The sequence below is a fragment of the Pezoporus flaviventris genome, unplaced genomic scaffold, assembly GCF_033815535.1.
Source record: "Pezoporus flaviventris isolate CSIRO_AGI_PZ_B2104156 unplaced genomic scaffold, CSIRO_AGI_Pfla_v1 ptg000020l, whole genome shotgun sequence".
In the NCBI taxonomy this organism is placed as follows: domain Eukaryota; kingdom Metazoa; phylum Chordata; class Aves; order Psittaciformes; family Psittacidae; genus Pezoporus; species Pezoporus flaviventris.
Genome location: NW_026892568.1, coordinates 2,357,681 through 2,370,462, shown reverse-complemented (window position 1 = coordinate 2,370,462; position 12,782 = coordinate 2,357,681). Strand labels below are relative to the sequence as shown.

The window sequence follows — 12,782 nt, the reverse complement described above, 5'->3', positions numbered from 1 at the left end:
GGCAAAAGCTGCCTCCTCATGTCCCAGCACACCCATGCAGGCGAGGGAAGGTAACAGTTGCAGTTATGCATTCACCTCCTTACCCTTTTGCTGCCTGAACCAACATGACTGTGTATGGAAACATGCTCAATTACATTACGTGTGACGTGTTGCTTCCCTGAAAGCCATCGCTCCTTATCCATCAACTGTAAAATTACACTAATATGGAGATTTTGCCATTCAAAATAAGTAGCCAAAGCTCTGTAAAAACCTGTGAATGGCCACCGTTAGGAGAGAGCTCACTCTCTATGACAGGCATGTAGTTTTGGTATTTAGGTCAATTAATAACCAAAAATCATTCCGAATGAAGGATAAATTCTGATAACTAGACTTCTTAAGTCTGAGTTCAAAGAGAAGGTGACTCAAGTCCATGGTCTGTGCTGTGCTAGCTGGAAAGCAAGTACCAGACACAACTGCAAAATACAGTATTGGCTCTGAACTCCTTCAACAGAATTACTCTGAGTTTACACCAGATGCAGTAACTCGGTCTTCATTCCATAAGCAAAAGATGTAGCAGTTATCTCGAATACGCCTTTGCCACGTTAACATGTTGGTACGTACACAGATTGGAGTAACACAACACAAGGTGTAATGTTATAGTAACCTGTTTCCCCCAGGAGAGAACCCCTACAGAAAAGGGCATTCATTGATCAGGATTTAGGAGTTGCTTTCTCGCAAACATACAGTCCCAGCCTGATTTGGGTTGGAAAGGACCTTAAAGCTCATCCAGCTCCAACCCCTGCCACGGGCAGGGACCCCTTCCCCTCGAGCAGCTTGCTCCAAGCCCCTGTGTCCAGCCTGGCCTTGAGCACTGCCAGGGATGGGGCAGCCACAGCTTCTCTGGGCACCCTGTGCCAGCGCCTCAGCACCCTCACAGGAAAGAGCTTATGAGCGCTGAACTCCTCCAGTGATTGCAGTTCCTGTAGTGCATGGAATCCTCTGCTGGGATGGGAGATGACAACAATCTGCCGCCACGTGTATTGTACCGACATCTATCAAAGCCACGAATGGTGCAACACCGTCTGAAATCAGGATGCTTGCGCTCCCCAAAATCATGGCATCTCCTACCTTCTCCTCACCTCTCCAGCAACGCAAGTTGATTCAATGGCTCAAGGCTGGAACACGACACACACTTAAATCCTCATGGTGACAAGCTACTGTACCCCGCCTCCTCCACCGAGGTCGCACCGTGGGGCTGCCCGCCGCACGAACGCGGTGTGCCCGTCCCAACATACAGAGGAACGGCGCAAGAACACCGTCCCCCTGACCCCCCCCGCAGCCCCATCAAGGTCTGGAGCTCTTGACACCGGCTACGAGCAACACCGTGGCTATAGCGGCTGTGCCGAGCCCCCACGGCAGTGCTGATACCGGAGGGCTCCATTGTGGACCCAGTGCCCCGGGCCTGGCACCCCATTCCCGGGTACCGGGCAGACCCCTTCCTCCCGGGCGCGCCAATAGCCGCGCCAGGCTCCGCCCCTTCGGCGTGTCCCCGCCCCTCACGCCCCGCCCCGCCCCGGGTCCTGAGGCGGCCGGGGGTGGCTCCGTCAGCGCCTGCCGAGCGTGGGGCTTTGTGCGGGTCCTGCCCGCTTCCGGTGCGCTGTGTGCCGGCGGGGGCCGCGGGGCGCAGCCGGGACCATGGCGGAGGGCGGCGCGGAGCGGGCCGATGGCCGCATCGTGAAAATGGAGGTGGATTACAGCGCGACCGTGGACCAGCGGCTGCCCGAGTGCGAGCGGCTGGCGCAGGTGAGCGGGACGGGGCGGATGGGCTGAGTCATGGCGCGGGGTGAGCTAGGCCGCGCTCGGGGAGGCCCGGGGTATGCGTGCGGCCGCTTCTTGACACCCGGCCCTGCCTTGGGGAAAGGGAGAAGTCGGGGCTGCTCCATTGCTTCCCTGGCAGCGCACGGGAGGGTGGGGAGGGAGGCGAGAGGAGAGCAGAGTGCAGCCGATCCTGTCAGGTTGGGCAGGCAGCGCTTTGGTGCTGACTGGGCTGTGTACGTGCCCCAGAAGGCTGGCATGAAGGGCCAGAGCCATGGCAGGCTGATGGGGTGCTTGGCATCTGCTCAGCAAACGTGTGTGCACCCAGCCACAGGCCACCTCAGGATGGCTTTTTGGTGGGTTCATAGAAGTAATCACACATAGGGTGTGTGTTAAGGACTTTTTGTAATGGTCTGCCTCATCTCAGACTTCATAACAGACAGAGGGGATTTGCTGTTAGGTTCTGTCGCAGTAGGATGGCATCTCATTTTTTCCATGCCACAAATACCCTGCCTGATCCACGTCTTGTTGTGATGGACACGTTATTCTGTAAAACGCATGTAGGATTCTGAAGGCAGTAGCCTTAAGATGAGCAAAACACATCTTACATTATCTTAAGACTGTGTTGTATGGAGAGTAGGAACAGGCGTTCATGGGCACAGCTCTGCATGAGTATGGACACCACGACCATGGTCACTGCTTCATAACACGTATTGCTATGTGCAGTAAGAGCACATCCTTGACAAAACATTACATCTGGTTTGAAAGGTCTCAGTGGGGTGGGTGTGTTTTAGAAATAAATCTAATTTTCTCTTTTTTGTTATTAATTCTCTAGTTTCTAACCATTTTTTTTTGCAGCCGCACAGTTGCCCAAATTCCCCCATGATCATAGAATCCCAGACTGGTTTGGGTTGGAAGAGACCTTAAAGCTCATCCAGTTCCAACCCCCTGCCGCTGGCAGGGACACCTTCCACTAGAGCAGCTTGCTCCAAGCCCTTTCCAGCTTTGCCATTTTAAATCCAGTGTAAAACATTAACTTTCTTTTTTACGAGATATTGGTAGGAATTACAATTTAGGACTAAAAGTACATTGTGGCATCTTTAGGTTCTCTAAAGATAGGCTAATACAGTTCTCAACCCCCAAAAAACAACAGTATTATAATTATAGAATATAGAATCATAGAATAGTTAGGGTTGGAAAGTCCCAGTTCCATGCTTAGACAGTAAAACATGTAGTTTATACTTTCTGTAATACCCTCTAATTAAGATATGATGAATGTGGATGAAAGTAATGGTAGAACAATTTCTTGGCCAAGGTATCTAATTGCATCTCTGTTCTCACTGAAAGCTTTGTTTTGGCTAGGAAGAAATGAGCCTTCTGTCTAGGTGGGTGAATGTGAGCTGATCTAACCTGCCTGATACCTGTCTGTCTTGAGGGAGAAACCTAGCAACTTATGGCATGTGTTGGGCAGAAATGGAACTCGTATCTTTCCAGTTTCATCTGTGTGTAGAACCTTAAAGTTAATACAGTGTATGTTTCTTTTGTTAAGGGGAAAACCCCTTTGTAGTACACCCCAAACTTAAATGAGCGTGCGGACTGGTCTGGTTTCTACTTACATGAGAATTGGAGCTACTCTCCATTTAAATTGAAATGTGTTCTTCACTCACTGTGATAATTCTTTCCCTATCACATTAGGAAGGAAGATTGCAAGAAGTAATTGAAAACCTTCTCTCCTTGGAAAAACAAACACGAACGGTAAGCAGCATATGGTGTCCTACACCCCTCCTGTTCCACTGCATTCAAGTCGTGTGGGGAATTGCAGTCTGGTGTTTCTCTTCTGCTGTTCTTTTCTTTAAAAAGGAAATCAGTGAGGCTAGGAATAACCAGGTTTTTTCCCTTCATAGAATTGGAATGCAAGGCATGGAGGTCTGCAGCTTGTTCAGTCCATCACTAATACGCTCTTTGTTTTTTGCAGGCATCTGACATGGTCTCCACATCCCGTATCTTAGTTGCTATAGTGAAAATGTGTTACGAAGCTAAGGACTGGGATGCCCTTAATGAAAACATTATTCTTCTATCAAAGAGAAGAAGTCAGTTAAAACAGGTGAATTTAATCCTTTGAAACAAACCTTACATTTCGATCATGTATTATGGATCTGATTCCCCCTAGTGTCTAGGGACTTTCCTGACTTCGTAGCGCCTGCCTCAGTGTATTCTTCTTAGCTTCTGATGTATTTTGGTAGGCATATGAAAGCCAGTAATGAAACTGATGTCTGGAGTTCATCTGTCTTCATGTGGTGCCTCAGCACCCTGTGGTCCAGCTTGTCATTCTTGGCAACACAGCTGTGGCTTTCTGCTTTCATGCGTATCAATGCTTTTAGATGGTGATTCATCTTTACGCTCTTCTGCATAAAGCCTGAATTCCCTATTGTTAATTTTTCGTGTTTACATGAGGTGTCCATTAAACAATTACTACAGTTTGCTGTGCTCAAATAAGGTATATGATTTACATGCTTGCTTCTGAAACTCACACTCTGGAATTCAGTTTTGTTTCAGAAATCAGCCATCGGGATAGCTGAATGCACTTGCGCTTAAGAGGTTACAAAGTTTATTGCACTGTGCGTTTAGTTTGACTTAATTAGAACTCAGCAGCAGGTAATTTTAATGGCATCATTGCTTTAGGAAGAAAAAGGTCACATACTTAATGTACAGAAACGTTAGGAGTTTGTGTAAAAGTCCAGTACAGTTTAGTTCTCTAACTTGCTCAGACTGGCCGAAGACTTGAATCATTTCCGCTTCCAATTCATTGGCTGAATTTTCTTTTTGGGGAAGAAGTTCTAGAAGTTTCATCCCGCTTTCTGGTTTTTAGAAGTATGTATTTTGATAATAATTCTAACACCTTTGTCAGCGTTGTTAACAGGAGAACATATACCAGTACCTGTGCTTGCCACTGAAGGATGCTTGCTTATTGGTGCCTCTTTGGGAATATGCAGAGATGGGAAAGCATCAATCAGAAATAATTGCCCCTCTTCCTTTCCTTCCTGAAAAATCTGCAGGTGTCCTAAAGAGAAGGGCTAGTGCACACCCTTAAAAGAAGATACACTTTCCTTCAACCATGCAGGTCTTAGGGCAAACAGATAAGTTTTGTCAGTCCATGTGAGAGCTGTGTGGATTTGGCAGGAGTGCTACTTTTAAGGCGAGAACCATGTGGGATGAACTGAGTATCACTGGAAAAACTGAGATGTAAGAAGTGACAGAACAGCATCACGTTTGACTTGTAGCATCAGTTGCTAGCAGCATTGCACACAATTTTATGAGTCAAAGCGATGATGTATCTTACATTCTTATTGAAACGAGTATCTTTAGTTTGATATGAAACTATTTAGTACTTACCTCTGAGTGTTATAGTTTGAATACCTTTGCAAAATCTAACCCCACGGTATGCTTTCTGTTCTGTTGTTGTTCTAGGCAGTTGCTAAAATGGTCCAGCAGTGCTGTACTTACGTTGAAGAAATCACAGACTTGCCAGTCAAACTGCGCTTAATTGACACGTTGCGTATGGTTACAGAAGGAAAAGTAAGATTTTGTTTTAAGACAGTGTCTAAAAGGTAGAATAAAAATGTTCACCTTCTTTAAAAGCGTAGCTTCTTAATGTTATTTCTTAATCTTGTACAAAGAAAAGCGAAAGTAATATTTAAGTTAACCCAAGAAACCAAGTAGTATATTCCTGTCCAAAAGACAGCAGTCACAGTCAAGTAATGTGCTAAAACACTGGTCGTATTTCCAGGATGCAGATGTTTGGATGTATTATTAACAAAATAATACATTTCAGAGCGCTAAAATGGCATTTATTTTTCACTTGGAAAATGTTATGCATTTGAATTTCTAAGAGAAATGGGCAGGTTTAGTTTAATTTCCAATGCACTCGGCAAGGTGTTACATACAGTTACGGTAACCAGAAGGTGATATCAAAACATTATACCAAGCTAATTGTGCACATAATATTCCTTTTGCTTTAAGAAAATAATTCTGGAATAAGGCAAATTTCTGTTAGTTATGGCTTTTGTTTGTTTAAAGTCTAAATTGTTAGTAATCAGGTGTTGTTGATTTACAGCTGGTTAGGAGTGAGTAATACAGCACAAATGGTACTGCCCATTAACCACGGAAGTCTTAACTTTGTATCTGTTTTGGTGTATTTTAGTCAAAATATTTAATACTTTGTTCACAGAGCACATCCTTTTATCTTTACTTAAAGAATGGTATTAAGTATTACTTCTAGATTAATTTGGCCCAAGTGCTTCTGGTGCATCAACTATCCATCATATTTTATCTGTGTGTGTTGTAGATAGTGTCAGTCTAGAGGATAGAAACACAAGGAATTAATCGGTTGTATGACAACATCAAATAAATGTCTTGGGTTGCAGACTTCGAGTTGCACACTTTAGAAAATGCCAGTGTTTAAACTATGGCTTCTGCTTTCAGATATATGTGGAAATTGAACGTGCTCGCCTGACAAAGACACTTGCAACAATAAAAGAACAGAATGGTGAAGTGAAAGAGGCTGCCTCTATTCTGCAGGAACTGCAGGTAACGTGCCTTGTCACTCAAAATCATGTCATCTCTTAGATTATCCTTTGAAAATTTCATCAGGTACATCTGCAGAAATGCCTGGAATGAGATTATTAGTCAAAGTGTAATTCAGTTTTAGCTGGTTTCGTTAGTCTCATAGTTGGGTTACTTAGAATATTTCCTACTTGGAAAACAGATTTCAGTTCTCCAGGTGGTGCATTGAGTTCAGTGTTAATGGATTCTTCTGATTCTTTTCTCCATTTTCACTTGCTTTTTCTGTTTTGTTCCCCTCTCTCCACCCTGACAAACTCCCACTCTCCTTGCACAATGAAGACTTCATTTGATTTGACTTTGACAGTGTTAAATAGTTACATTTTCATTTTAGGTGGAAACCTATGGTTCAATGGAAAAGAAGGAACGTGTAGAATTTATCTTGGAGCAGATGAGACTCTGTCTAGCTGTAAAAGACTATATTCGGACTCAAATTATCAGCAAAAAAATTAACACAAAATTCTTCCAAGAAGAAAACACAGAAGTAAGTCACTGGAGGACATTTTCCTCTCCCTCTGCCCTTCCCAATTTTAATCTGCTATGACTGTCTTCAGGTCCAAGTGTATTTGAATCCCTTAGTTTTCTGTGATCCAGTATGACCCACGGAGCTGTATTAATTTTGCTGTTTGCCACTGTTTCAGAAACTAAAGCTGAAATATTACAACTTAATGATCCAGCTGGATCAACATGAAGGCTCCTACCTCTCTATCTGCAAGCACTACAGAGCCATTTATGATACTCCCTGTATCCAGGCGGAAAGCGAGAAGTGGCAGCAGGTAAAGAAGCATTACATACAAAATGTCTGTATTTTCATGTGGCAAATACCCATTTCTATACCAGATCAGTTTACAGAGTTGAAGTAGCTCATCAGTCTGTTGTTCTTGGGGTTATTTTAATGGCTGTGTTAACAAATTGATTAGTTGAAAACAGCTCTAATTTACCGCAAGATAACATCAGTTTCACCTAAACTTAATACACTGGGCTTAAGCCTTTTACATGTTAAACTCTTGAGGTCTGTGGGAAGTGTTTTCAATTCCTTTGTTTAATTATGGGAGAAAACCCACACTCTTTCCTCTTAAACAGGCACTGAAGAGCGTTGTTCTTTATGTAATTCTTTCACCCTATGACAACGAACAGTCCGATTTGGTGCACAGAATTAGTAGTGACAAAAAGCTAGAAGAAATCCCCAAGTATAAGTAAGTATTCTTTCTAACACGGTTCTTAGTTAAAACAAAGAATGTTTCTCTTAGGCTGGCTGTGCAAGTGGAAACTGTGCTGAGTCTGCTGTCAGCATCTGGGAATTTAATGCTGTATGAAAAATAATGCAATATTCATGATTGTGCAAGTTCTACATTAAAGTAAATGTCCTTTAATGAGAGAAAGATCTTTATTAGCAACACAGTCTGACTTGAGCCGCCCCCATAGCGTGAAGTATTACATTCATGAAGAACAATAAATACTAATAGAAATAAAATGAAAGCATATTAAAGTACTGCTTTGATCTATTTAAGTATGAAATGAGGTTTATTAATACAGGATTGTAAGCCAACTTTACTAAATCATTTAGAGACCTCCTAAAACTATTTACCACCATGGAATTGATGCGATGGACTGCCCTAGTTGAAGAATATGGGAAAGAATTGAGAGAAGGATCCCTCGACAGTCCTGCAACAGATGTTTTTGGCTGCACAGAGGAAGGTGAAAAGAGATGGAAGGATTTAAAGAACAGAGTTGTGGAACATGTAAGTCTGGCAGTTTTTAAGCTCTAGCTATGTATTCAGCGCCTCAACTAAAAATGCTTTTCACTTGCCGTATTTCAGTTACAAAGAGAAACAAAAGCAGCATGTAGTAAAGCAGCAGATAGTTGCCTTGTCCATTGTGTTCCATTTTCAACATTTGCTCATCTCTCTTTATTATTGATAGGTATTTGGCACAGTTGCCAGAACACACAGATTATACTGCACTCAAATTGTGAGATTTAGCATTCACGTTTCAATGGAGCAGAAACTTGAAAGTCTTGTTTTGTATTGAATTTGTAATTAGTTGATTAGATTACCTACTAATTTGTCACGTAGAGACTTTTCTGCCTTTTACAAACAAAGGAACTCATGTTCATAATTACCTCGTGTACCTTCTGAACCTTACACAGCTCCTAATCTGCTTTTAACATTGGCTCTTATATTTTTGCAGTCTGCTTCAGTTATTTTTTGCACATAACTCTCTGCTCTGAAAACTTTTATTCCAGAATATTAGAATAATGGCTAAATATTACACCAGAATTACAATGAAGAGAATGGCACAGCTCCTGGATCTGTCTGTTGATGTAAGTGTTACTTTCCTTATCCTTCTTTCATAAAGGGTTTGGAAGCATATGTGTACATGTGTTTGTGGCAAAAATATAGGCAAAGTCATGTTCTCTTTGAGTTCTGTTTTTTTGCTCGGAAAGCTGTGTAAGTGATGCCATGGATCATCATGGCATTGTTTTACAGACAATGCAGGAAGATGTAGCATTGTAGAAGTACAGTGCTTGGTTCACAATTCTCAGTGTTTACACTTGTTGTGGCTATGGATATAAGTAGCTGTTACTGTATCTCTATATGCCTGTCTATATGCAAGAATAATATTTGTATTATTCTTGCAGCTCTCCTGGCTTTGTCCTCAGCCTGTCCTTCATCCCTCGTTTGTGTTACCAGTGCTTTTCAGGTCTTACAGGGAGAATGAAGTGTGCTATACTAATAGATAGGGAGCATTAACTGAACTTCAGTTCACTGGGTTCTTTTTATGAGGAGTGTAAAAGTCGGTAATAATATTAATCCAGTTATTTGTTGCTTTGCTAGTCAACATGAAGACCTGAGTGTATTTTCATGCCTTTTGGGGAGTTAGAAAACTGATGTTTTTTTTTTAATCCAGGCAGAACGCGGTTTCATGATGCACGTGCCCATACGGCAAAAGCTGCTCTTAAAAATTCACTTATATTCAACATCTCATCTAAATGCTGGAGCTTTGTGTCTTGTGTTTCAGTGTTAAAAGGTTTTTGTCAATGGCTAATTAAAACTGACTGAAGATAAAACAGGGTTTTGGTTTCTCACCTTTAAATGTCCCTGTTCATGGATGGTTGTACTTCGGGGACATGGGCAGGAGTAGTTTTTCTGTCATCCCCCTTTGTGTTTTCAAGAGCTTTCCAAAGGGGTTCATACATCATGGCATATTGGTATTTCAAGTGCAAGTGAAAAGCTTTGCCGTACTTCCTTCTAATTAAATCTGCTCTTTTCCACAAATAAACCTGGTTTGACAGTAGTCAGTAATTCACAGATTTTCCTATGCCCCTCTTCTCAGATGGCTTGATCTGATACCCGTGTAGCCAAGTGTTCCAAAGTGTAAAAGTCTGTTGGTGTAGGATATTAAACTTCTAATTCCATGAAAGGTAATTACCTTGCAGTGCCAACGTGTGTAGTTTTAATTGCGTGGGCTTTTAAGTACAATATTACTATAGCTGTATTTCTGTTGAGTGTAAAGAAAATCTTGTTCCCTGCTTTAATGCTGGGGAGGAATTCTGATGTTTTATAGATAAAAAAGCTTTTATCCTGACTTAGTGTTGTTTGTCTTTACAGGAATCGGAGGAGTTCCTGTCTAACCTGGTAGTTAATAAAACCATCTTTGCTAAGGTAGACAGGCTGGCAGGAATTATCAATTTTCAGAGGCCAAAGGACCCAAACAATATACTCAATGACTGGTCTCACAAGCTCAACTCACTCATGGCCCTAGTTAACAAAACCACGCATCTCATTGCCAAAGAGGAGATGATACATAACCTGCAGTAAGGTGCTTCAGTAATCTCAGTGTTTTTGAAGAAGGTATAAAATCTTCATAATAGAGACTATTATTCCAATGTGTGTATGGTTTGTTTTCTCCTTGTCAGGCCTTCCTGGTCTAAAATTTAGAACATAAATCTGAAATTCCTGTTGACAATTAAGTTCCCTTGATTAGTCTTTCAGTTGTTTAATGTTTTTGCTACAATTGGTGGAAGAGCATAATAAAACTGTATTGCCTGTATAATAGCAGTCTTGTGATTTCTTTTTCATGTATACCTGTATCTCTCTAACACATAATTCTGTGGTTATTTCATTACAGGACTATTTGTGAGGCTGAGATTGAGAAGATATACAGTATATAATAAAATCCTAGGGTTTTGCAATAGCATGCATTGAGGTAACTTAAAATATTTTAATGTTATGTCAGGATACTTTTTGAGCAAAATTCTGGATGTTCATGCTTAAGAATAGTGCTATTTTTTGTGATTTGAGACTACAGATAGACTTCTGATTCTAAACTGAATGAGAAATCTACCTGAACTTTGCTTGGTGCAAGGCACTGATTTTCAGTTTCTTTGGTAAGAGTTTATTATGGATACAAAAGCAATTATGCAGTTAGCTAAGGTAGTACTTCAGAGCTGCTGCTTCTCATCATTGAATGTGTTACATTTGGAGAAGCTAATGTTCTATTATTTGCTCTAAACCTACTTGTAATGGAGAGAAGCTGTAGACTTTTCCCCTTGTGCCTGTTCTGGCTTTTTAAGGAAGTAAAATCATAGCATGAATGTATGGTAGGAATCAGTGGGACTTACTGAGTTTGCTCTGGTTTGTAATGATGCTAGCTATAACTAACTATTCATAATTAATTAGGCAGAGACTGTAATTGTAAATGATGTACTGAGGTGTTTACAAATCCTCTTAAAGCACACTGAACTTCATTGACACCACCACTCTTAGCACAGGTAATTACCATATGAATACATAGGAAACCAGGGAACTTCAGACAGTGATTTTGAGTGAGGAAGGTTTGTGGAGGGACAGGAAAAGATGGAAGCTTCTAAGCAGTGATTTCAATTTGAAATGTAGACACAGTTTAAGGGAAACTTGGGAATGTCTTTTGGGAGGATTGTAACCTTATCAAGCCATGCCAATCCAGCTCACTGCATTTAAGTGACAAGAAAAAGCAGCTGAACTATCGGTGAGGGAAGGGAGAAAGAGGAGCAGACTGTTTCCAGTGCCTAAGATGCATCTAACTTCCTAAACTGTACTATGTTCCCAACTGCATGAGCTGTGTAAAATCATGTCACAACCATGTCCAAGAAGGGGATGTACTGGTCTGTGCAAGGTTAGACTTAGCATGAGCAAAACTGGCTGTTGCTGGGGTGATGAGCAAATTAACTTCAGTTTTGATCTTCTCAACTGGAAAATAATCTGGAAGCAGAGGCTAGTGGGATCAGAAAGGGGAGCAGTGGATCATCAGGGGAAATGAGAATTTGCATCTCCCTGTTCTTATTATAAACCTTTTTCTTCTGTTGCAAGTCTGGACCAGAATCTTCAACCCCAAGTATTCAAGCTTATGGCTCTGACACTTCTGCCAGATGAGAGATACTGGACCTGTTTCCCCAGCCAACTCTCTTTTCCCTTTTCATCCTAGAGTGGAATAGTTCAGTGGTTTCCTGACCCTACTTACTGGGGTTCTTGTGGATCTTTAAATCTCTCTGGCCTAGCTATATCCCTTTCTGCTGCCTTTGTCTGCATTTAGAGCACAAGCTTGTAGGAGGGTGGAGATGGTTTCTCGCCTCACAAATACCTTTTGCTGTCAGCATTGGGAGGAACTGGGAAGCACTCTTACCTTTCAACGGTCCAGGTATCTCCTTAAAATTCAGTTTAGAAGGATTATGAAGATTCACTTTCAGGGCCTGTATTCATACCAAAGATCCACAGTGATGAACCTTTTTGCCTTCTGGTCTGAAACAGATTTTTGTCCTCACAGTGTTCACTTGGTTTGACTTGGTTGTCTTGCCTTGACAACATACTGCCCAAGGCAAACTCCCTACCTAACTGTCCTCAAGAGCGAGACAGACCTGGTGTGTACCTAGTACTTGGTGCCAGAAGCAAGAATCCCTTGGGGTTTCCCTCCCCACACATCACAAAGTTAGAAGAGGAGTTTAAAAACAGTGTAGAATGATTAAGCTGTACAGTAAGCCCAAGGGAGTTGAAAAGAATCCAGTAATTTATTTAGCATGGAGTTTGGGGGTTGGGGTTTTTTCATTGGTTTTCTTTTTCTGGCAGACTACTGTTAATGCAAGCAAAAGGAGTGTATCTTTAGTGTGGAAAAGGTTGCCACAATCGGCTTGCTAGGAAAGAAGATGAGCTGTAAACTTCTGGTGCTAGTTCATCTCAAGAATGCAGATGTATGTCAGATACAACTCCTCCAGGAGCAATTTAAAGGTCAAAGGCATGCTGGCTTCTTAAAAAAGCATTGAGACTGAAGATCTTTGATCTTGACAATGTGGGATCAAACCATTGCATTAATCTGAACTTTGTAGTTCCTAT

At 41.9% G+C, this 12,782-nt stretch overlaps 1 protein-coding gene across 2 annotated transcripts; it reads left to right on the top strand.

Annotated features, from left to right (window-relative positions):
* Positions 1-1,643: 1,643 nt before the first annotated feature.
* On the top strand, positions 1,644-10,470 carry PSMD12 (proteasome 26S subunit, non-ATPase 12). Of its 2 annotated transcripts, XM_061455309.1 has the most exons (11): positions 1,644-1,782; positions 3,490-3,549; positions 3,770-3,898; positions 5,263-5,370; positions 6,277-6,381; positions 6,749-6,898; positions 7,056-7,190; positions 7,498-7,610; positions 7,982-8,156; positions 8,660-8,737; positions 10,026-10,470. In XM_061455309.1, exons 1-11 carry the CDS (start codon positions 1,675-1,677, stop codon positions 10,233-10,235), a joined length of 1,371 nt encoding a protein of 456 aa, XP_061311293.1. In that variant the 5' UTR covers positions 1,644-1,674; the 3' UTR covers positions 10,236-10,470. The 2 variants fall into 2 exon arrangements, with proteins under 2 accessions (XP_061311293.1, XP_061311294.1); XM_061455310.1 differs by lacking the exon at positions 10,026-10,470 and having other exon boundaries at positions 8,605-8,736.
* Positions 10,471-12,782: the final 2,312 nt, after the last annotated feature.